The 25,327-nt window shown below is 36.1% G+C and overlaps 2 protein-coding genes across 5 annotated transcripts; both read left to right on the top strand.

Annotated features, from left to right (window-relative positions):
- Positions 1-5,040: 5,040 nt before the first annotated feature.
- Positions 5,041-12,658, top strand: LOC130711331 (pentatricopeptide repeat-containing protein At4g19440, chloroplastic). 4 transcript variants are annotated; one of them, XM_057560898.1, is made up of 5 exons: positions 5,041-8,037; positions 10,459-10,699; positions 11,466-11,598; positions 11,701-11,890; positions 12,216-12,658. In XM_057560898.1, exon 1 carries the CDS (start codon positions 5,353-5,355, stop codon positions 7,831-7,833), a length of 2,481 nt encoding a protein of 826 aa, XP_057416881.1. In that variant the 5' UTR covers positions 5,041-5,352; the 3' UTR covers positions 7,834-8,037; positions 10,459-10,699; positions 11,466-11,598; positions 11,701-11,890; positions 12,216-12,658. The 4 variants fall into 4 exon arrangements, with proteins under 4 accessions (XP_057416881.1, XP_057416880.1, XP_057416882.1 ...); XM_057560897.1 differs by having other exon boundaries at positions 10,459-11,161; XM_057560899.1 differs by lacking the exon at positions 10,459-10,699.
- Positions 12,659-20,641: 7,983 nt separating this feature from the next.
- Positions 20,642-24,681, top strand: LOC130715275 (pectin acetylesterase 8-like). The gene is made up of 13 exons (XM_057565354.1): positions 20,642-20,800; positions 21,193-21,328; positions 21,462-21,544; positions 21,936-22,065; positions 22,137-22,216; positions 22,314-22,400; positions 22,481-22,605; positions 22,695-22,755; positions 22,926-22,979; positions 23,056-23,133; positions 23,573-23,678; positions 23,776-23,921; positions 24,411-24,681. Exons 2-13 carry the CDS (start codon positions 21,208-21,210, stop codon positions 24,522-24,524), a joined length of 1,185 nt encoding a protein of 394 aa, XP_057421337.1. The 5' UTR covers positions 20,642-20,800; positions 21,193-21,207; the 3' UTR covers positions 24,525-24,681.
- The last annotated feature ends 646 nt before the right edge of the window (positions 24,682-25,327 follow it).

Genomic DNA, 25,327 nt, shown 5'->3' with positions numbered 1-25,327 from the left:
GCGTTACATTTTTCTACTTTCCGTCACTGGAGGTTACTCGTGACGAGGTCGCTACTTACAGCGGGGAATGTTATATGTATTGTGTATTAGTTCTGTTACCTTTCGCATTTGGGTTTTATTTATTTCAGTCTTAGTTGTCATCAAAAAAAAAAAATATTTACGTTTTTCCGCATTAAGTTTATTTTGGTTACTAAAGTGACGCCACCGAAATCGGGGTGTTACAGTGGCTTTCCCTAGGGGATTTGCTTGTTCTATTTCTCATGTAATCTTCTTATTCAATAAAATTATCTTTTGTTCTCAAAAAAAAAAGTCATCAACCTGGTCGAACCATTGGATTTGATACCACTGTTAGGAACTCTTAGAGTAACTAAAAGCATGACCACACAAGAATTTAACGGCAAAACTGCAAATCCATAGAAAAATCATGATCGTTGTCAAAACCGACACCCATAGAATAAATACTATGTGAAAATTGTTACAACACATAGACTTACTCTTAACCACCTCATGACCCTGGTGCACCCACACGCTCCAAAGAAAGTATTTAAACTATATTTCACAATACTCTAAAACAAGAGCATAGAAAAAAAAAAAAAAAAAACACAAATATTAACTTAAATTGTTTCTGAGTGTTGGTGTCTAGTGTATATAACAAGGAACTTGAGATGCATGTGTATGTGCGTGTATATATAACTGTTGATTCCCTCCCCTTCACCAATCTAGGAAATGTGAGACTTCTCCAATATTTTTTTTTAAGCTATTTCTTCTTTCATAAACATTACCAGTGTGAAACATTTCAGAGATGTTTTTTATAACCTCTTTCTGCTTATAGTTAACTCCATCACTTTCCACCTATGCATGCTCCAATGGTAAAAAAACGTTGCTTATGACTAAAGATGTTGTAAGACACATGCGTTCTGGATGCTCTTACTCGTACACCCCCTTCATTTCATTTTGTTTATCCTTTTCATTAGAACTATGATATATTCACACTCATTTTCGTTTTTATCTCATTTTCACACTTTTCTTTCATATTTTTCTCTTTTTTCCCTATCATATCACCTCTCATATATGTCCCTCATTTCGCTTTTCCATTCCTATCTTCCTATCTCTCACGCGAATGAGGCTGAAATGAGTGTGAACTCATCATTTCCAATAATTTTCACTTTTAGTTGTTTTTTCATAGTAGATAATTAAGTATTTTTAATTAAATTAAAATCTTCACAAAATAATTAATTTTGAATGGGAGAAAAATAATTAACATAAAAATAAGAGATAAAAATAAGAGATACAATAAAATCAAATAATTTTTTATAAAGATTTTAACATTAATAGTATTTCATAATTCTCATATCACAAAATAATATTTCAAAGAGAACCAAGTGGGTGAGGAATGAATGTTTATTTTTCCCTTTCGGTTTTTATAACGGATGTAGTCATCCGTTCGCGAAGGGAATATATGTCTCTTCCAACAAAAGTCTTTTTCTGAAATATAAACTTGTTTCCTCATTCTTATTCTTATGAGAGTTTAAATTATGTCTCTCATGTAATGTGTTTGGGAAGTTAGGAATGTTTGCTTGTTCCGTGCTGACCCGTTGGCTCATGGTCGTGTCTTGGCCCGAGTTTAGTTACTGCTACCCTCGGCTTTGATGCAGGCTACGATGGCGACCCACACACCTTCTCTTCCCAGAGTTCGCTCTCAACCGAGAAGGACGTTGTGAAGGTTAGCTTTGACGCTTCTCTTTCTCCCACAGGATGATAAGTCTGGAGTTTATTGCTCGTGATGGTGATGACTTAGTTTTGGCTTTAGCGACTTGTCCCCGATGGAGGCTCTCTCTCCAGTGATTGCGGAGGTTTTTGGCTTGCGTTGGGCTCTTACCATGTCCACAAAGTTGGGGTTTCGTTTTTTGAGAGGTGGATGTAACATTCTAGGGGAGCATCATACCTTGATTTTATTGTTGACGATTGCCATAGTTTTGTTTCTGGTTTTGATGTTGTTGTTTTTTCTTTTGTACGTCATAGTACAGTAACATTGTTTTCTATAGTCTGACAAAATTGTCTTTTCTTCTGATTTTAGGGTCTGGATTGAAGAAGTCCTGGATGAGATTCTTCCGTTAATTCGTCTTGATATTATGACATATTTGTCTTCATTTTAATATATGCATTTTGTTTTGTTTTTTTAAAACTTCAGTTATACTACCCACCGCCACTGGTTTAAAATAATATATTGAAAAAAATGTTATATGAAATTATCAAAGTTGATATACATGGTTTTAATTTCTTGAATAAACTTTTTTTTTGAAAGAATTTCTTAAATAAACTAAAAATATTGAATTTCCCCTGCAGAATTTTAAAACACAACGATTCCTAGACAGTGGACACCTAGTTTTCTTCTTTATGAATTTTGATGTTAAGCCATACAGCATATTGACAAAATCTTAGGGACTTTTTTATTGTTTGATTCCAATGCTTTGTATGAATTAACTAATCTAACCTCGTCTTAGCTAAGCATCAAAGCAAATGGGGAACCTAATCCATGTGCTACAGATCAGACAAATGTTTTAATTAGGGCCCAAAACTGAGGGCCGCAAATGGGGTAATTATTTTAATTAGGGACCTCAAAGAAAAGTTTTGGCAAGAAAGATGGTAGGAAGAGGATTAGCCCACCAAGAGGACTTGGAAATCGAATCAGGAAAAAGTATAATAAACAAAAATCAAATTATAGAGCCTATACCAAAAAAAGAAAAAAATCATGATCACTATATCAATTTTTTCTAGTTGGCCGAATCTCTTAAACTAAAAGATAGTTGTAACCTGTAATTTGAACTTTTTCATGTAACAGTAGTGGATATTATATTCATCTCTATCTTCATAAATATTTCATTTCAAAAAAAAAATCTCTATAAATGCTTAAATGGTCTCACATATTTACCTTTGTCCTTAAATGATAATTCTATGACTATCGGTAAGAGTTGGTGAACATGTGTGTTGAAGAGAGAGAGTTTCAGAGATCAACAATCTAGAGCTCATTATGTTTCCAATGTGTCAATTATAATAAAATCTTATTCAGTTTCATCTTCTGAATTTTTGGTGGCCTCATCTTTCATCTTGTTGGTGGTGACGATACTTCAAGTGCAACGGGGTTCAACCTACACTTGAGTCACTAGTTTCATAATAAACCGTCCAAGTCAAACGATTTTTATCGGTTCAATTGCATGTCCAATTTGATGGGAAACTTGAATAGCTACTACGCCTATGAGTCTCAGTCAGACCGATTCGACCAACCAGTCCGAGTCGAGTTTAATAGCACATGATGAGAGGGATAAGGGAGAGAGCGGGTGGCTAGAGCGTTTTCTAATAAAGGTTCCGAAAATTGAAGCCCGGGAGCACCTCACATCGACCGAACATACGCGTTTAGTGGTGATTTTCAACCACCGCTATGAGAAGTGGAAAAATAATGAAACGCGTTTAGCGAGGGTTATTTAACATTTATCTTCCTTTTTTTGGTTATTTAACATTTATCTTCCTTTTTATTGGAGGAATTTACGGTACACAAATGAAAGCTTGTGTAAGGTTGCACAAGTTCCTTTTGACCCACAATAGAAAGTTTAGCCGGTTTTTTAAAAAATAAATAAAAATACATATTTATTAATTACAATAATTAACTTGTGATAATTTTAATTAAGTTAATTGATCTATTAAACTTGAATTGTTCATCATCACCAACATCAACATCAACATATCTGAAACAAAATAACTCAGATCTCTCCACCTTCCTCAGCCAAGCTAGCCGCACCGCCAAATCTACCATACGGTGGTGTTCGTGATTTTAGTATCATCAATGGATTTTAGTAGTAATGTGATTTATTGTAGGCCGATGCGATTATGCGTTAAGCTCGGAAACGAGTTAGGGTAGTGCGGAGTGCACGCTTGTTGAGCCAACGCATAATTGACCGATGCGAAATTTTTCGAAAAGTCATTCTGTTTTATTAACCATTTTTCGGTTTCTGAAACAAACTCCTTTATAAGGAGTTATCTGGCCTCAGTTTTACATACAGAAAACAAAAAACCGATATCTCTCTACATTCCTGATCTGTTCTCATTTGCCTGAAGCAGATTGTTCTTCAAGAATTATCCCAACAAGGATTTCGTGAACCCAGGCAAGAATAGGGTCGAAATACTTTGTTCAGAAAATGTACGAACACGATTCTTCGAAATTATCCAGTATTATCATACCCAAATTTCTAACAGGTGGCGCGGTAGAACTAGAGGAAGAACCATATCTGGTTGTTCCATCTTCGATTTTCAGAGAAATGGGTTCTGCTCTGGTGCACAAATGAACTTTTTGTTACCTTTTTCCCTGTTTTTGTTAAGTGAAGCCAGCACTGTTTCTGGGTATATGTTTTCATGAAGGGGCAAACCCAGAATTCTTAAATGACAACAAGATTATGCCACTGCTACCCACAACAGAAAATCCTCCAAGTTTCAATTTTTCAGCCCAAGTCCCTTCCCTAGCTTCTTCAAGAACTGGCTGGCGAACTCCAGCGTGAGCTCAACCCCTCTACGCATCTTCAAGCGGCCATTTCCGCCTCCTTCGCCGGCGAAGCATATCCGGGCCTTGCTGGACCCAGCCTCTACCCCACAACCAGGTCTGAACCCCCATAACCAGATCTGAAAACCACCATCCCTCGATGCAACCCACCCCCATCCCCAGAACCCATCGGCCCCAAACCCCAACCCCCAACCCAAAAACCTAGAAACCCATGAAAACCCAGAGAAGAAGAAGAAGAAGAAGCATATAGAAAAATATTTTCTGGTGAAGAAGGAGAGAGAAGAGGAACAAATTAAGATAAATTGAAATTAATTAAAAGATAAATGTTTAATTAAGAAAATATGTATTTTAATTTTAAAAAAACTTTCTATTGCATGTCAAAAGGTACATGTGTAACCTTACACAAGTTTTTACTTGTGCATGCTAAATTTTTCCCTTTTTGCCCAACAACATTTGTCATCCTTTATTCCCTCTCATTTTGGTCCCTCTGGGCCTATAGAGAGCAACGAAGCGCTACACGGCCCATTTCCGTAAAGCCCACGTTTCTACTTCTCCCACCCTCACCCTCACGGTGTTCGCCTCGCGCAGTCGCAGAGGCCGAGTCTGCGTGCCCTGCGGAACTGTTCAATACCAAAACAAAACCTGAGGGAAACACCCCATCGACGTAACCATTCTCTGCATCAAACCGTGGCACTTTCACACCCTCTCTCTTTCTCTCTTCACCTAACTATCAATTCATGGCGTCAAAACCGCCACACTTATAGCAAACAACCACCACATCTTCACAATCCCTCAATGCAATGCTCTCCGCCACCATGGATTTCACAAGGATCTTAACCACTAAACCTCCCCCTTTCTTCACTCGCCCCGTCACCTGGATCACCTCCACCACCGCCAACCACCTCAACTTCCCTCTACCGCCGCCACCTCCGCCGCCAGGCCCCAACCACGCTCCTCCACTCTCCCTACCTTCTATCCTCACAAGCAAAGTTCTAGATTCTTCCAAATGCAAGTCGATTTTACCCCATTTATCCCCTCACGAATTCGACCGGTTATTCCTCTCTCTCCACCCCACCGTCAACCTCAAAACCACGCTCGAGTTCTTCCGTTTTGCCGCCACGCGGTTCAAGTTCCCCTTCACGGTTCGTTCTTATTGTCTCTTGATTCGTTTGCTCCTGGCTTCGAATCTTTTACCTCGAGCCAGGTCGATGTTAACCCGTTTGATCGATGGTAACGTGGTTACGCCGATTGGGAACCTTGATGATAGGCTCCGTGAAATCGCGTCTTCAATGCTGGAGCTGAACCGCGTCACGGGGCGAAAGCACGGTGAGCTGGATTTGTTGCTTCACGTTCTGTGTTCGCAGTTTAAGCATTTGAGTGTTCACTGGGCATTTGATATATTCACCACGTTTACCAATAGTGGCATCTTTCCGTCGCTGAAAAGTTGTAATTTTCTGTTGGGCTCTCTGGTGAAGGCTAATGAGCTTGAGAAGAGTTATCAGGTGTTTGACGCGGCTTGTCTCGGTGTTTCCCCTGATGTTTACACGTTCAGCACCGCGATTAACGCGTTTTGTAAAGGTGGGAGGGTTGATGATGCTGTTGCTTTGTTCTTCAAAATGGAGGAGCAGGGTGTTTCGGCTAATGTTGTTACGTACAATAATGTGATTGATGGGTTATGCAAGAGTGGAAGGTTAGAAGAAGCCTTTCGGTTTAAGGATAAGATGGTGAAGAACAGAGTGAAACCGAGTGTCGTTACTTATGGGGCTCTTATTAATGGTTTGATGAAGAAGGAGAGATTTGATGAGGAAAATTCGGTTTTGTTTGAAATGTATAGCAAAGGGGTTGCTCCTAATGAGGTTGTTTTTAATGCACTGATTGATGGGTACTGCAGAAAGGGGCATATGGTTGAGGCATTGAGGATCAGGGATGATATGTTGTTGAAGGGTGTGAGACCCAATGCTGTTACTTTTAATACTCTTTTACAAGGATTTTGCAGGAGCAATCAAATGGAGCAAGCGGAGCAAGTGTTGCGATACTTGTTGTCAAGTGGGATGTCCATTAACCAGGATGCATGTTCTTATGTGATTCATTTGCTATGCAAGAATTCCAGGTTCGATTCAGCCTTGAAAATTGTTAAGGGATTGTTGTCGAGGAACATTAAGGCTGGTGATAGCTTGCTAACTGTGTTGGTTTCTGGACTTTGTAAATGTGGTAAACATCTGGAAGCCATTGAGCTTTGGTTTAGTCTAGCAGATAAAGGGCTTGCAGCCAATACAGTGACCTCAAATGCTCTTCTCGATGGTCTTTGCGAACGTGGGAACATGGAGGAGGTTTCTGCAGTACTCAAGAAAATGCTTGAGAGAGATTTTTTACTGGATATGATCTCATACAACACACTTATTTTTGGCTGTTGTAAATCGGGCAGAATCGAGGAAGCTTTTAAGCTTAAGGAGGAGATGGTTAAGCAAGAATTCCAACCTGATATTTATACCTACAATTTCCTGATGAAAGGATTAGCGGATATGGGAAAAATAGATGATGTGAATAAGCTTTTGAATGAAGTTGTAGAACATGGTCTGGTTCCAAATGTCTATACATATGCACTTTTGTTAGAAGGATATTGTAAGGTTGATCGGCCTGAAGATGCTATGAACTTATTCAACAAGTTAGTTGATGAGGACGTAGAGCTAACTTCTGTTATTTATAACATACTTATTGCAGCTTATTGTAGAATTGGGAATGTGATGAAAGCTTTTGAAATCCGTGATGCTATGAATAGTAGGGGCATTCTACCAACATGTGCCACATATTCTTCTTTAATACATGGAATGTGTTGTCTTGGCCGTGTAGATGAGGCAAAGGAAATTTTTGAAGATATGAGAAATGAAGGATTGTTGCCAAATGTATTTTGTTATACTGCTCTAATTGGTGGTTACTGTAAGTTAGGTCAGATGGATGAAGCTGAGAATATCTTACTGTTAATGTCTTCAAACAGTATACAACCTAATAAAATTACCTACACTATTATGATTGATGGTTATTGTAAATTGGGCAATAAGAAAGAAGCGACTAAGCTTTTAAATGAGATGATAACAAAAGGAATAGAGCCCGATACCATCACATATAATGCATTGCAAAAAGTATATTGCAAAGAAAGGGAGCTAGAAGAAGCTATTCAAAGTGATCATATGCCTAATACTGGAGTGTCGTTAGAAGAAATTACGTATACCACATTGGCTGACAAGTTGCATCCACATGATGTACTTAGCAATCAGGAATGAGGAAATACTCAAAGTTTTGACACTTGGTTGATACCAGGACTGTTTTGGTTGAGAATGTGTAGTTAAGCTTAATTTTAAGCTAACTATTTGGAATATGAAGGTTTCATATGCTTGATCTCTGGACATGTGGACTACCGGCAACAGCTAAAGCATTGTACTTTGGACTGGGCTTCTTAATTGAAAAATGAGCCTTCGATTTCAAAGGTTAGTCATTTAAGACTAAATTGTTTATATTTAAGCTTTGCATTGTATTTTTTTTCTGCTTTTTGTTTTGTTCTGATTTTAGTCTTAAGAAAACAAATTGATAATGGTATTACTGTATGACGGGTGTGTGATGGATTTATTCCACATTAAAATATTTTCATTTGGTCTTCTAATTGATGCAGAATGAATAGCGTTATGTGAGTTACTTTAGGGTTAGTTATGTTATTTCTATTTTTGGTAATTTGGGGATTCTATCATATTTTTATCAAGGCATTGATTTTAGGAATTGTGTTTAATTAGGATTAGGCCACGGTTTTGACCACCCTTAAATACCCCTTAAAGTACCCCTTTAAGTACCCTATGTTATTCATGCTTTTGATGTAGAATAATTGAAGTGATTAATGTGTGTTAATCCAAAGCATTCTTGGCTCTTTATCATCAATACTTTCGGATGAGGTTTCAATTGTGTTCACCATCATGCTTCTGGATAGTAGAACCTTATCCATTTTCTTTTACATCTTTTCTTAATATTAAGGGTGTGTTTCTGATTTTTGTGGGGAGGGGAGTGGAAGGCCTTGACGGGAAGGGGAGGGGAGGGCAAGGGAGGGGGAAGGAGGGTAAGTCCTTCTCTTGTTTGGGAGTCCAAAACCCCCAAATTGGGGGAAATAGAAAATATAACTAAGAGATGGTCTTAGGGGGGGCTATTGGAGGGTATTCAAAAATTCCCCAATGGAAAACTTAGAGGGAATGAAGAGAAAGTGTTAGTTAGCTCAGAATGAATTGATTCACTTACTGATCAGAGTGATGGCTTAGTAGCTTACACATATATACCCCGGGGACTAATCTTGTAGACTGTAGATGCTTAACTACTAACAGTTACAACAAACTTTTAACAGTCTCAGACTCTCAAATGCTTTAACAGTCTTGTCCTAACTACCATAACTAACAATTAACACATTTTCCCTTACATCCCTTGGCAAACTGAAGGTGGCTGAACCCAGAGTTTGAGAATACCCTTTTCAAAGCTGACTGAGGGAATATGATAAATAGCCAAGTAAATTACAAACTCAGTATAAATCTATTCAAAGTGTTTGGTACAAAAGTTAAAGAGGCCTGTTTTGAGATAGTAGGAGAGGAAATTCTTTGTATTATATGGATTACTGTTGGAACGTCTCACCTTAAAATAGGAGAGGCATAGATGCATTGACTAATAAAGTTAAACCCATTTCAGCGATGTGTCTATGTTTCCTTTTAGAAGCGCCATTTTATTGGTAAACGTCCTGGGTATAAGGACAACTAAATCTATGGATGGTACCTTGTGTTTGTTGGTACTTAGTTCATGGCAGGTAATCTTTAACCCCCATCAGACTTAAGTGCTTTGAATATGGTACCAAGTTGATGTTCAAATAGAACCTTAAAGTTTAAAAAACTAATGAAGGCTTGTTATATGGTTTGGAGCTGGTAAGTCCAAGCGTACTTTGAGTATGCCTAAATGAAATGTACATAGTTTTTACAGCTATTGATTGATTGTTTGACATGGTTCTCAAATGTCTTATTATATCATTTAAGGGGCTTAGAATACACAGTTGAAGAGTCATAACATAATGTTTATGTGAGTTTCCAAGACAGTCAGAACCACAAACGAAAATCATTTTATTTACATGAAAACATTACATTTTTTCAATACAAGATTGACAGTTTTTGCTGAGGAAGTGCCATTTTCTATAGAAAGCATCTTCGTTCAAAGTACATGTACTAGGGACTTTATTACAAATTTGATCAGTGTTGAAACTAAGAGGCCCATATCGGATACATTGGAGGGACAATAAGGGTATATAAGTGATGTTGTTACTAGTCCAAAATGTCTTGAGGCATTTTTGGACCACACCCACAACTAAGCCCAACACACTCACTTGAACCTACAGGTATAAAGCTGAAACTGCATAAAGTTGGGATGCATTCTATGCATGAAGAATGCTTCAATGTATTTCTCGCGCCTTTCGAATCTCTCTTCTTAACACATTTGGAGTGCTTGAATTTCTGCTACTGAGTACCGCTCAGAACGTGATAAGTCTGGGTTCGTAAAAGTATGATATTCTTTAGGAAGTCTATCAAATACAACTTGAATTTGATCCTCTGCATCTACAGAAGCTCCTACTTCTGCTAGTAGATATACTATTTTCTTGATTGATATCATATACTCAGATATTACTTGTTTTGTCCACATTCCTCAGCTAAACTTTCAGTTCCTTGGTCTTCGATCTTGTTTGAGAAACAAAGAAAACTTTCAGTTTCTTCAAAATTTGGAAAGAAAAAACATGTCCTACCATCCTTGTTGTGAGGATTTCTGACATTAACTGATCTTGCTACCTCCAGTTGATGCATTCTTTGCTGATCTTGTTTCTTGCTTCATCTTCACAGGTTTGATGTTTGGGTGATATGCCACCATATTCTTCAATGAATTTCTCTTGCATGTGGCCTCGAATTGTTGTCAAGGCTTGATGCTTCTAAGTGAGAAAGTTGTGTTCGTCCAGCTTGGTGGAGACTGGACAGCTTGGTGGAGACTGGATTTGAAAATGCTTGAGCCACTCTGCTGTACTCAGAGAGTGAGATGAGCTCACAATGTCTGCCATAAGAGGATTGTAGCTCTAATACCATGAAGGTATGAACGCTGCAATGGAATACTTAGAAAGAAGGCAGAGAAAGTGTTGCACTCTAGAATTAACTCGTAATGAATTGATTGCCTTATCAGAGGCTTACACATGTATACACGAAGGACTCATACTATAGAGGCTTACCTAACTTGTAACAGTCACAACAAACTTATAACAGTCTCATCTTTACTACAAACTAACTACTAGCACAGTTACCCTTACAACGGACTTTGGCATGTGATAGGTGTGTCAGAAGGTCGAGCAGATTCTTGTTGTTAGATTTAAAGGCAGAATGCTCTTACATTTAAGGTTGTGTTTCTGCCCTCAGTGTGCTGCAGAATAGATAAGATGATGTTTCTGGCCCCCCTGTGGTTTTCTGGTAATGTGTGTTTCAAAGGGATCACACATTTCATATATGGATAGAGATTGGGCAGATTCACTGCATTCTTTGATCTTTTCGGGTTATCTGGGTAATTTACTTTTTCTGTTTGGGAGGACTTATCCTTCTATAGCTGTACTTCCTCCCCTTTTTCTTATATAAAATTTCTTTCAATGTCTAAAAGAAAAATTGTTAACAAGTCCTGCATATTGTTATTCCATAATTTTTTATTAATTTTTGATAATAAGATTTATGTACTATTTGATTTTTATTTGTTGGTTGTGTAATGGATATTTGTTGTCAAAGCCGGGATTTAGTTTCCTTGTGCCAGGTTAATGCCTGTATACAAATTATCATATTGGTTGGACTTGATTTCTAATTCCTACGGTTTATAGATTTATAGGTGTTTATCTGGTGACCAACTCAAGCCAGTTCCAAACCTACTCAAGCAGACATGATTTGAACAAAGAAGTGTGATATATAGTCAAGCATCAATATTGTTATCACCTTCTTTTCCACTTTTGTCTGGTGAGGGTCTCATTTATGGATAATTTTCCTCATATATGTGTCAAATCAGTGCGCTATGTGCCTTTTATGTGCGTATACACTGAATTTTGCTCTGGCTTCCAGGAACCTCTATTGTATGGGCTCAGCTCACTGCATGGATGGCGGAGCTCTTGGATGTTGGAGATAGCATTAAAGATTTGAGGAACTACCTAGTATATCTATAGTAAACATGGCGCATTTATTAGATCCTCATCAAAAAGAGAATTGCTTTTTGGTTAAAGCAGAAGGCACACAATGTTGAATCTCTGCAATGGTAATAAATCCTTAATTTTAACCATAGTATTATCTGCTTTGTTGTTCTTCCAACATCCACCCCCAAAAGTCCCTAAGTTTATAAAAATAATAAGAAATTTGATAAATAGATATGTGTCTTCACCAAAAGGTTGTGTGTCATTTAGGGACAGAGGGGAGAACTTATTGTAGCAAAAGCTATACAACAATCCAGAGACTATTTGAAAAATATGGAAGACAAATGGATAAACTTTCTGGCTTGAATGTGGACAATTTATTTTCCTCCCTTTGATCTTTAGTGCTGTTTTATGCTTGACGCTATGTTAAATTCTTGATAATTTCTTCAGGTATGTGCTGGTGGCAAAAGAGCTTGGTAATTCGAAGCTTTCACGACGGCTTGCATTAAAGGAGCATTTGATCTTTTTGACAAGTAGTTACAGGGCAGAAGTGATTCAGAATATAGGCTCTGGATATAGTTTAAAGGTAAAAAAGTTATTGAATTTAATATACAAGCTGGCCAATGATCTTTATTTTCCTGTCTTCATTGTCTCCATCTTGGACCTTTTGAAAGACGAGAGAAGATAGAAGGAAAGGCAGAAGCACTGGTGGAAAGATGAAAGGGGAAGGGGCATTTCCATCTGGGCTGTGCATATGCAATCAAATCCCTTCAAATATACTACATGGTTCCTTATTTCAATACTGCTGATTTCAAGGAGGAAAAAACTTGTTCTCTGTATCATGGTTATTTGGTTTTCTATATATTTTTTCCAACATCAAAAGCCTTTTAGAATTTATTGTTGAATTTTAAAATGCGTACACGTCATTATTTGAACGGAAAACTTAATTTGGATGTAAGAAAATTGATATAAGTTGTCTTTTAAAGAAAATATGCTGATAAATTTATCTACCGCGTTCTGCTTGGTAATGGGTCCTTAGCAAGTAGGTGTAGACACTTTATTTCATATTTGTGTCAAATACTTTTTCTTATAGACCCATGTAGGGATGTCAACGGGTCAGGTCGGGCTCAGGTTTTGCCTTTCCCAAACCCAAACTCTCATACCAAGCTCAAACCCGTTGGGTTTCGGGTTTACCCAAATCCGTTATAGCCTCAAACTCATGTCCTAACCTAACAAAGTTTTCTGCAAAACAAAACGCAATTTATATGATTTTGTTATGAAAAAACCTTTTATATCTTCTTTGCAAACAAATTAAGTTGTTAACATGATATATATAATTTAATTTTGTAATTTTACAGGCTTAAATGATCGATTGACCCCTGTAATTGTAAAGGGAATCATTCCTAGTCCTTGTAAAATTTTTGTATCAAATTGGGTCCCTAAAATATTTTTTTAATCCAATTAAGGACAAAGTGTGCTTTGGTCTGATGTGTCTTAATTTTTACACTATCAGCATTTCCACGTGGCTTATATCTTTTTTTTTGAATAAAAACTCATTCCAACTCATATGATTAATTGAAAATCAAAATAAAACTCTAATTAAGTCCTAATTAACTAATCTCACCCCCAATTAAGCCTCAATTTCCCAAAATCCATCTGAAGTTCAGCCTTCTGCTCTGCAACTTCAATATCATTGGCAGTAGAGGATGCAACATCCCTCTCCTCCTCCAATTTAACATACAAATTCTGTATGGCTTGTTGCTGAGTGGTGAGCGCTTGCCGCAATTTCACCGATTCATTGTTTGAATTGAATTTGATTTGTACATCCTCCGTCCTCGCACTGCCACGCCAGGTCCTCCTCCATCCTCGTGTCGCCATGCCATGTCCTCCCCCGTGTTGCCCCATCTTGTCCAACATCATATCCGTGCGGATCTTGCCCAGATCCGTGCGGTTTTTTATTGCTCAGGGTTGGTGTGGTTCTTGCCCAGATTCGTTGCGAATGTAGGCAGTATGACGCTGTCGCGGTGGTGAAAGAAAGAGGGTGGAGCGGTTCACAGACGGTGATTGCTGGTTAATGCTTCAGGGTAAGTTACGTTGGATTGCAGCTCAAAGGTGGTGGTGGTGTTTTCTGCTGGTTTGAAGCTTTCCATTTGTTTATGGAGCTTCGTTAACTGAGATGATATAGAGAAGTTTGACTAAGGAATTGGTGGCGTAGGTTGGGAATCTGATGTAGGCTTGTTATTCTCCTTAGGCTTTCCTTTTTTTTCTTCCCTTTGGTTTTAGTTTCTTGTTTCTCCTGTGTATTTATCTACTGGGTTGAGAAGAAGAGGACGATGAAGGATGAGAGGTTGAGGATAATATGATTTGGGGTCCTAACATAATTAACAAAAACATCTTTATTTTCTAATGTATTTTAAGATAAATTTGGGCCATAGCTAAGAAAGCATTAATTTTATTATTCAAAAAAGGCTAAAATAACCTTTTGGTCCTTAAAATTGTAAAGGGAATCAAATATGATTCCTGTAAAATTTTCGCATCAAATTGGGTCCCTAAAATTATTTTTTAATCTAATTAAGTCATTTTGCTCAATTTTGACCGGTCAAAGGTCCAGTGGCAAACCTAGTCAGCTAAGGACGGCCACGTGGACTTTTTTCACATCAATTTTAGTCTCTTGAAAAATATTTTAATCAATTTTAGTCCCTGTTCTTCCACCTCCATCTTCTTCCTCTTTCACCTTCTTCCTCTTCCTCTTCCTCCATAACTCAAATCCCATAAATTCAAAAGGAAGGTGAATATGATGAACATATAGTTTTTTTAGAGTTTTGAATTTATGGGTTTAAGGATTTGAGTTATGGAGGAAGAGGAAGAAGGTGGAAGAGGAAAGTGGAAGAACATGGTAAAATTGATTAAAATATTTTTCAAGGGACTAAAATTGTTGTGAAAAAGTTCACGTGGCCATCCTTAGCTGACTAGGCTTGCCACTGGACCGTTGACTAGTCAAAATTGAGCAAAAAGACTTTATTAGATTAGAAAAACAATTTTAGGGACCAAATTTGATGCGAAAATTTTACATGAACCAGATTTGATTCCCTTTACAATTTCAAGGACCAAAAGAGTATTTAAGCCTTCATAAAATAAATAAAATTGGAAGTGAAATTGATTAAAATATTTTTTAAGGGACTAAAATTGATGTCAAAAAGTCCACATGATCATCCCTAGCTGACTAGGCTTGCCACTGGACCGTTGACCGGTCAAAATTGAGCAAAATGACTTAATTGGATTAAAAAAATATTTTTAGGGACCCAATTTGATGCGAAAATTTTACAAGGAACATGACTTATTCCCTTTACAATTATTGGGGCCAATTGACCATTTAAGCAAATTATATATATATTTTTCGGGTTCAGGTGCGGGTTTAACCAATACCAAACCTAAACCCAAACCCAATCATATCGGGTTTTACCATTAAAATCGGGTCGGGTTCGGGCGAATCCCTCGGGTTATGTTGTCATCCCTAGACCTAGGAAAGAAAAGGCCATGGCTGTTGAGATGGAGCTTGCCTTGCCCTCGACTTCAGTTTGAAGTGAGGCTGTTTTGGGTTCTTTGCATAACCAATTGGTGATGTTTGAACCGCAAAGTCCTAGGGGCCCTCCGGGCGTTATGATAAGGGCGAGAGTGGCTTTGGCTATGGGGAAATGTCTTGGTTTGTGTTAATGTATTATGATTCCTCCGATGAAGTTGCTCTCCTTGGCATAGCAGGTAATATTAGGTCGCGACGGCTTTGAGGATGTGGAGTGGCTGATTTCTCTTGGGTTGTTTGTAGGTTATTTACTCATATGGGTTTCTGTAGTTGTTTTGGTGCTTTTGATGAGTTTCCTGGTTTGCTCTTAGATTTCTGATGATTAGTTTTTTGTTGTATTAATCCTCATTCTTGACATTTGCTCTTTATGAGCTATGTGCTATTTTCTTTCATATATATATATAATATATATATATATTTATTTATTTTGTGCTTTTGCTTTAAGAAAAGACGGTTTATTAGTTTAACCGAAGTCAAATCGTGGTCGAACCAATAATTGTTAAATATATATTTTGGTATTATATAACGATAATGTTATTTGAAAAAAATACAATGTTATGAAATTAAGTTAAATTAAATTTTAGATTTACATAAATTCATGATAATGTATATTTTATAAGATGAGAAATGAATATAAATAGTAACGATACATGCATGTGGGTATTCTAAGGGATAAATACTTATGTTCCTCATTTATTTTAATTAAATTACATTTATAGTTTCTAATGTGGTGAAAAACAATTGGACGTCTGTGTAAAAAAAGTTTACATGTCGGTGTATTTTTCATTTTCTCATAGTTTTTTTTTGAAAGTGATCATTTATTAAAATCAAGTTACAGGAGGCATAGAAGCCAAAACATCATGAGCCACCACATGACGAGCAAAATCCGGAACTTCTTCCACCCACACCATGTTTGTGTAGGTATAAGCGTTCCTCGCCAGACAGTCAACTGCAACGTTACCGGAACGTCTTACAAAAGATAACGTAAAAATATCAAAACCAGAAATTAAAGAACGACATTCACTAACAGTAGTAGCTAGAAAAGAAACACCATCCCGACGGGATTTCCACCAATTGAATAACTTCAAATAATCAGTTTGGAACTCCACTCAGCGAAACCCCAAATCAATGGCCAAACGAAGTGGCCACAGGAAACAACTTGCTTCCGCCAAGAAAGGTGATAGGGAGGCCACGGGTTACGCCGTCGCCGATGCCAAAATTTCACCCTCATAGTTACGGGCCACCATTCCGGCCATAACCTGTTGGTCTTCCCTCCACAGATGAAGCATCAAAATTAACCATGAAAATACCTTGAGTTGGCCTTCTCCACGTCGCTTGCTGGTTCTCATAGTTTATTTAATGAAAAGTTAATACATTTATTCCATGATAAATATCTAGCCCAACCGGTAGACAAATGAATCAATCACTTTACCATATTCTGATTCATCAACTACGTTGGGAGAATTAACTAATTTAATAATTACACATTTCATTTTTATAAACCGTGCTCTTCCTAAATTTTGTTTACCATAAAATCAAAATTTTGCTAAATTTTACGTTCTAGTTTAGCATTTAGCCATGTATGGTTACGCGGTTTTGATGTGATGAGAAAGACACTATGCAAAGAAACGACCAAGAACTGAAAAGAAACCCACCGTTTTAATGCAATGTTGTTGTGGTGAATGACAGCTCTCAACCGATTCTTCTAATAGAGCATCTAAATTTATAGAAGAGAAATCTCAAAGTTTCAATGGTGTGTCATGTGTGTCTCTCTCTGCAGTCTGCATGCATGTGTAACATGGGCAGATAAGGGAAGAAAAACAATTATTTGAATAATGTGACGGTTCGATAATATGCATCTCATTAGTCAAAAGCGTGTCAAGAATTACACCTTATTTATGATGGGTCCCATTTAAGTAGTCACCGTCATATCTGCTTGCCAGTTGTACCTTCACCCACCCTTCTGCACAACCAACATCCTCACCGTCCCACAGCTAGCTTCCCGTAATAGCATCTCTAATGGAGTCCTTATTTTGAGACTTTAAAATAAGATCCCCGATCTTATTAGATCCCACCATTGAAGCTATCATACATGGCATGAGATCTTAGCAAAAACTAAGATCCATGCCTTAGCTCAGGTACTCTCAAATGTGAGATCTTAAATAAAATAATATTTTTTTTTCTCTCCTTCAATACCATAACCAAAGTGAAAATTAGGGAGGGAAATAAATAATATAAATATATTGGGTACCGTGGGTCCAGTCAAAAGTAAAATAAGATCTCAACCACTAGAGTGAAATGTGCATGAAGACCTTATGAATGTCTTAAATCCTATGTGGCAATTTGGGCCCATAAAAAATGAGTTAAGTCTCAAAATAAGTTCCTATCATTGGAGATGCTCTAAGAGAAGATAAATGCTTGTTTATGTACAATATTTAGATTATACGGTGTTGAAATGTGGGGTGGGTTTTCACAAGTTTAGATTCTCTCTAGTAGATTTCTCTCAATTTTCTCCAGTGGACATTTGTGGAGGTTTTGAACCGCCAACATTTTTTGTCAGCTGCCACAAAATGCTGCTGCAAAAAAATTGACATAATTTGTGGCAGCAGGCAACATTTTGTGGCGGTTCAAAACCGTCACAAATGTCCACTGAAGAAAAATTGAGAGAAATCTACTGAAGAGGATCTCCAGGTTTTCACAGTAAGTAGACTTCTTCTATCTTTTTCTTTTTCTTGTGTTTTAGTATTTTATATTATTGGGTTGGAGTACCCTTCTACTCTTTTTAATATATATATTTGGCTTATAAAAAAACTTTTAAATTATAGTACTACTATTTTTAATTTCTATTTAACTGTTTAGAGAGAAGAAACATGTATTAAAAAGTGCAATTAGTGTTATTAACTTTTTGAAAAATATTAATTATTTTTCTATTTGACCATTTATATTGTGTTTTATCTTTCTTCATTTATTGTTCATACAAGAGTACTATTAAGAAAAACATTATTTAATACTCTCTCAAAATGTTAAATGGACATTTTCCGATGTAATAAAAAAAATGTTAAATGGACATATTATATGATCGAAATATATTTTTGGCTTGAAAGTGTACAGTTAATAAGAACGGATGTAGTAATTATTTATTTATTTATACTGAAATCTTGAATAATTGTATTATAAAAGTAAAGCTGAAAGTTATGAAATTCATCACCTACTTATCTTATATTTCATTGATCCACGTAGCCTGTTAAGTTCAATTAATATGTTCAAAAAGTGTAAGAAAATGACATTTTAATTCAAGCTTAACAGAATTTTGATTCTCCCAATATCATTTATCATTAAGTGATACTGCACATCAACATTCCTGCTAAGACTACCCACAATGGTGTTGAAAGTGGGTAGTTTAATGTTGAAATGGTAGTTTAATGGTGTTGAAGGTGGGTGTTGAAAGTTGGAAGGAGGAGAGAGGTGTTGAAAACTTTCAACATAGTTGAAACTTGCGTGTGGGACCCAGTGGAGAGAGAGAAGGGTTGCAGATCAACACGTGGCTCCGTTTGATTGGTCCGGGCGATTTTCGTTTATCCTAATCTTTCCAACTCAATTATTTCATTCAAAAAAAATTTAAAAATATAATTTTTTTACCAAAATTCATGATTTTTTTTTCTCTATAAATAGAGACTTGGTTCGTTTGATTTGGACACAAAAAAAAAACCAAATTTTTCATCATCTTATTATCTTTCTACTATCCTCTTTCTATTAAATTGTTAAGTGTTTTAATTTAATTTACGTTAAAAAAATATTACGTTAATTTAATTTAATTTAATTTAAATAAAAAAAAAAAACATTAAATTAAATTAAATCGATAATAGTTTATTTAATTTAATTTTTATCGAAAATTTTAATTTTATGAAATCATAAAAAGAAAAATATAAAATTAAATCAAAATATGAAATAAAAGTGGTAGGGTAGGGTGTTGAATGAAAAACCATTGGAGTGGGTAAAAGTTGAATGAAGTGTTGAACTTGAGAGAGAAGGTGATGTGGAGTGTTGGGAAGAGAAAAAGTGGAGTGTTGAGGGTGTTGAATGTTAAAACCATTGTGGATAGTCTAAGTAAACTCAACATTCTTTTAATCTGACGCACAATTAATTTTTCTCTGCTCTAATTCCCAATGAAAGGAAGAACACTCGTTGCGCTAACAACTTTGCATAAAAAAGACATCTCTCACCAAGATAATCTGATAAACATGTCAACCAATGCCTAATAGTGTCATGTAGAACACCACAATATCTTATTGTGGTCCAAGCGAGGCAACTACCATCGGCATGAAATTTAACCACTACACTCACAATGTTGTTGTGCATCGCTGCAGTGTTAGTGCGTGGTGAAGTCGAGCACAACCATGAGATATGACATACTCCCTCCGTTTCAAAATTATTGTAGTTTTAGTTTTTTCATAAAGTTTAAGAGTTCATTAATTGATGTTATAATTTAACTGAAACACCCTTATTTAATATGAGTTATTTGAAAGAGAGAGAATGAAAATCATTGGTCAACTAATTGGTGAGAATTTTGATTGGTGGAAATAAGAGGTGGTGCTTGGGAGATACACTATTAAATGAGGGCATGAATGAAAGAGAATGAGATAAAATGCTTTGGATATGTAAAACAACAATGGTTTTGGAACAAAACAAAAAAACTAAAACTACAATAGTTTTGGAACGGAGGGAGTAATAAAAAATTGAGATTCCAAGAGCAGGTTTCAAAGATACTATTATTCCACTATACTCAAAGTCACCGAGAAATATATAGTCACCACCCATAAATTATACGTCAACAATCATCATAGGATCTCCAATTGAAAAAGAAAAGAGCATTCGATAATGTTGGTAAAGACAATACAAAGTGCTGCAAAACTCTGGAGTCTGGACGATGTATCACAACCACGAAATAAATGATCCAAATAATCCACATTAGCGCCTCACCAACCGCAAGTTGCACTCTGAGCACTGTTACAATGGTGTTATCTTTGATTTGTTGGGAGAGTATTCAACCCAAGTTGTTAAAAAAGAAGAAAACTAAAAAATAAAAATAAGGGAGTAAAATTAAATATTTTAAAAATAAATGATTGAAACTAAAATTTAATTAATATACTGAAAATATAGTTAACTCTGTCTTAATCCGTTGTTCACTTTTGTCTTTTTTTTATTATTTTTTATGTAGATCTCTATTTTTCCCCTTTGGTAATAAGATGCAGACATGTCCCACTTACACGTTAACATCACTCTTGGAAATAAGACAGTTAGATTGTGTTATTCCTGCAGCTTCCAAGTACATTCACTGGTTCCTTCTCTGTGGGCGAGTGTCGGTATTTGACGCATTTAATATATAAAGCCACCTCTCTGGACTGGGTTTCACTCATCATTATTCCCAAGTGCATCAACCCATTTTCTGTTCAAGGTTCAGCTTCTGAGCTTCATTATCATATATTTTGTAGTTAATGTCTTTGTTTTGATTTTTCTTTCTGCAACTTTTATTTTTATCATTCATCATCAGTTTGTGGATTGCAATTGCATGTTTCTGATTTTTTGGATCTAGAAGTAGGCATAGTTGTTGACTGTGCTCTGCAGTGAACATGTGTTGATCTAGGAAGTGTTGAAATTGGACCAATGTGATCTGTTTTTAAGCTAAGTTTTTGGAGTTTCTTTTGTGTTATTATGATTTGATATTTAAACGCTATTGTTAAGGTATTTTCTGGGTTAGTTAATTTAACAAGAATGGGTTTATGTTATTTACTTATTTATTATACACCCTATTGATCCTTCTAAATAAGGTACTCTGTATTTTACTAGTTGGATCCGTGGAGAATGGAGTGTCCAAGAATGGGCCAATGGTTAAGCCTTCTATTATGTTTACTGCTATTACTAAAGGCAGAAGGAGTTGCTGTTCCAATCACTTTTGTTCAAAGTGCGGTCGCGAAAGGAGCTGGTGAGAAATTTCTGCTGTGTCTGATGATTAGGAATATGAATATTTGTGTTCTTCATATCATGTTCACTATTTTAAGTGCTTTTTTATATTGGTTTCCAAATTGATTTCAATTTTCAACATATATATTGTGCAGTTTGTTTAGATGGGAGTCCACCAGCTTACCATTTTCATAAGGGATTTGGAGCAGGAATTAACAACTGGATTGTTCACTTTGAGGTATGTTTCTTCCTGCAAAATTGCATCAATGAGTCTTTACCAATTCAAGAAATTAAACATTCATTTCACTTTTTATTCTACTTATATGTTCTTTTTAAGTTCATGAGTTCATGTTCAAAGATTGCTTTGTTCAATTGCCAAGTGGATGAGGGGATGAATTTCTAATTTTTTAATTTAAAAACCTAATCAAAAGTAAGCTAATCATGAAAATTTATAAAATGTGGAAACCAATTCTAAGAGATCTCTAAAATATCCTATGTTTTACAAAAATAGTATTATGTGACATTTTCTAGATAGGCTAATTTGTGTCATTTAGCTTGTCTCAGTTCGGTACAGATGATGAAAGTTCTCTTTTCTTGTTGATGATCTTCTTCTATACAATTTCTTTCAGGGAGGAGCATGGTGCAACAATGTCACTACTTGCCTAGCTCGTAGGGACACTCGTTTAGGTTCATCTAAGAAAATGTCGCAGACCCTTTCCTTTTCTGGGTTTTTCAGTAATGGGCAAAAGTTTAATCCAGGTATTGTCTGCTGATCAATACATATTGCTTGTCCTTATGAAGTCAATTTTTAACGAGTTTGTAAATTTCAGATTTCTACAATTGGAACAGAATCAAGGTTAGGTATTGTGATGGGTCATCATTTACTGGTGATGTTGAAGCTGTTGATCCAGTAAGTACTTAAATTTCAAGGAAAATACTAATATTTCAACAATTGTATATGCTTGTTTTCTTTGTGCTGATATTTTGTAATTTGATTTGTAAACCAGAAAACCAATTTGCACTTCAGAGGAGGAAGGATTTTTGTTGCTGTCGTTGAGGATTTACTAGCAAATGGAATGAAAAATGCTCAAAATGTACGAGATATTGATGATTTACCACTTTTCTTCTTCTACCTGAATTAATTTCAGTCACTCACTGAAACTTGTAACTGCAGGCAATTCTCTCTGGATGTTCCGCTGGAGGATTGACCTCTATTTTACAGTGCGATCGCTTCAGATCTCTTATTCCTGCAGCAGCCAAAGTGAAATGCCTTTCAGATGCTGGTTATTTTATTAATCTGTAAGTTTGCTAGTTAGCATTTTTATTGAATTCTGTGAATTTCTCGAATCATTTAATGATTCTTTGATACAATATTGTTGTTACAACAGAAAGGATGTGTCTGGAGCCGCACACATAGAACAGCTTTATAGTCAAGTTGTTGAAACCCATGTATTTTTCCTTTCTCTGAACTCTCTGTCATCATTTCCCCCTGTCGATGCACTAGTATGCTTTGTTTTATTTTACAAGAAAAATTCTTCTGTTAATGTTTTCCCATTTTTCATTTGAAGAAACTTTCCTTCTATGGAGACTGACCATTTTTATTTTCTTCTTAATTTTAGGGCTCTGCAAAGAATTTGCCTGCATCCTGCACCTCAAGACTCAGACCGGGGCTGGTAAGTTTGTGATTAGTAAATTTTCTACCTTTGCAACTTGTTTGGTGTTTACTAATGCTTCTGAACACTTGTGTAGTGCTTTTTTCCCCAAAATGTGGCAGGGCAAATCAAAACACCAATCTTCTTTGTCAATGCAGCGTATGACTCATATCAGGTCAGATTATTTCTTTCTTGCAATAATTTATACAGAACTTGAAGAAATAGACCTAACATATTAAACTGGAATTCCCATTGGAGGAGTTTACAGTTGCTTAGTTCATTGAGTGATGAAAATTTAAGTCCAAGTCCAAGGATATGATCAGAAATGATCCAAAGATTGATCTACATAACCTTTTTATCTTAGTATTTCCTGCTTCACTATGAACGTTTCGTATTCGAAAGAGAACAAAAGAACACTGAAAATGGTATATAGCTAAGTGCAGAATCATAGTTGCACACCAATACGAATACGATGCTTAATAACACATCTCCATCATTCAGTTGTGACATTTAATGTTTTCACTACTTATTGCTCTTAGTAAGTGGTAACATCTTAATGTTCCATCTTTCTTAATGTTATTTTTTCTGATCCTCAGCATGTTGCTTTGATGCAGGTTAAGAACATTTTGGCTCCAGGTGTTGCTGATCCCCATGGCACTTGGCGTGACTGCAAGCTTGATATAAAAAAGTGCTCTTCTAATCAATTAACTGTAATGCAAGGTGAATATTACTGAACATAACTTGTGTTGCACTGAAATTAGCTAACCTTAAATAGCTGTCTAAAATTTTGCAATTACATGCATGTACTGAATTTCAGGTTTCAGGACAGAATTCTTAAAGGCTATAAGTGTGGTTGAGAACTCTCCATCTAAAGGAATGTTCATAGACGGTTGCTATTCCCATTGCCAAACTGGAATGCAGGAGACATGGATGAGAAGTGACTCTCCAGTGCTGGCCAATACAGTATGAGACTGCATTATTTTTTTCTCTTCTTTCTCCAGAATTTCTTAATTGAATCTTTCTAAATTTGATTCTAAAGGTAAAATTAATTAAGAGGAGAAGCTTTTATGGTGGTTCCGAATTGATTCTAAGAAAAAATAAGTTCTTTCAAACATGCTACTAATTAGGTTTAGGGTTAAATATGTTTTCATTGGGTAAAATTGGAGTGAATTGAATTTTTGTTCATCCAAAAAATTTCAGTTTTTAGTGTCAATATTTATGAAATAGGTGAAGTTAGTTCTCGTGGTGCATTTTGTGGCCGTTAAAAACAGTTAGTAATGCACAGAATGAGCGGCAGAGACTATTTTCATTTATGTTATGGATTAAAAACTATGGAACTTTTTGAAGAAACCAAATCTAATTTACCTTCATATTTAACCCTTAGGTTCATGATTGTCATTTTCTCTTCATATCAATTTAGAGAGCTAACTCTTGTTTATAAACAATGTGCAGACAATTGCAAAGGCAGTGGGAGATTGGTTTTATGAACGAAGGTCTTTCAGTCAGATAGATTGCTCTTACCCTTGCAACCCTACTTGTCACAACCGTGTTTTTGATGATAATTAAACGGCCTTCCTGGAGTATTATATAGATTCAATTAAACATGTATCATGCTACAAACTATACTTATTGGTTAACTTGTTATTCACTGATAAAATATGATTTGTAATTTTAAAGCTTTAAAAATAAAGAAAAAAGCAGGCACCCTCCATTGATGTTTCAATGTTACTGCTGCTGCTACCTTAAAAAAAAATTGTTGCTAGTTGCTACTGCTACATCTTTTTTTCTTGGTTACAAGTAACACCTTTTCTTTTGGACCAAAACACCCCCACCTTTACTTTTCTTAAAACACTAAAAGTATGACTATTTTAGTAATTTGATTTTTCCTTCTTCTCCTTCTCTCTTTCCAGAAATCCAGAAAGCACCTGCCTCTTTCTTCTTCAGAATTTTTAACCTCTCATTGTCTCACCAATCACACCTAACGACCAAGGAGCGCAACCAATTGCATCTTTCGTAATGGGTTTGGACAAAAAACATGAAATTTTTTTTTCCCAATTCACCAATCTGTAGTAAAAATTCCCCATAATTAAAATACAATCCTGGCGAGAAACCAGTCCCGACGAATCAGATTGGATCGTTTTCCTTTGCCAACTTCAGAGCCCATGTTGATTTTCTCATTCAATCCCCTTCCACTGATTTGACGAAAAACTTCCTTCTAAATTTCCATTAATTTAATTAATCTTGCCCACTTAATTCCTTTATACATATTATCCAACCAACAACAAAAAAATATATGAGCAAATCAAAGAAGAAATTGGAGCAGTAGCAACTAGATAGAGAGTTCAGAGGTGAGAGACGAAGGGGGCTCG

Source organism: Lotus japonicus, chromosome 4 (genome assembly GCF_012489685.1).
Source record: "Lotus japonicus ecotype B-129 chromosome 4, LjGifu_v1.2".
In the NCBI taxonomy this organism is placed as follows: domain Eukaryota; kingdom Viridiplantae; phylum Streptophyta; class Magnoliopsida; order Fabales; family Fabaceae; genus Lotus; species Lotus japonicus.
The sequence above is the reverse complement of the archived record's forward strand: the minus strand, read 5'-3'. Positions and strand labels throughout refer to the sequence as shown.

Excerpts from the sequence above, each read along its gene's own strand:
- LOC130711331 (XM_057560899.1), top strand. The coding sequence starts at position 5,353 with ATGCTCTCCGCCACCATGGATTTCACAAGGATCTTAACCACTAAACCT.
- LOC130715275 (XM_057565354.1), top strand. The coding sequence starts at position 21,208 with ATGGAGTGTCCAAGAATGGGCCAATGGTTAAGCCTTCTATTATGTTTA. Across the intron at positions 22,217-22,313 it reads ATGTTGAAGCTGTTGATCCA|AAAACCAATTTGCACTTCAG; the intron begins GTAAGTACTTAA and ends TTTGTAAACCAG. Across the intron at positions 22,401-22,480 it reads GAATGAAAAATGCTCAAAAT|GCAATTCTCTCTGGATGTTC; the intron begins GTACGAGATATT and ends TTGTAACTGCAG.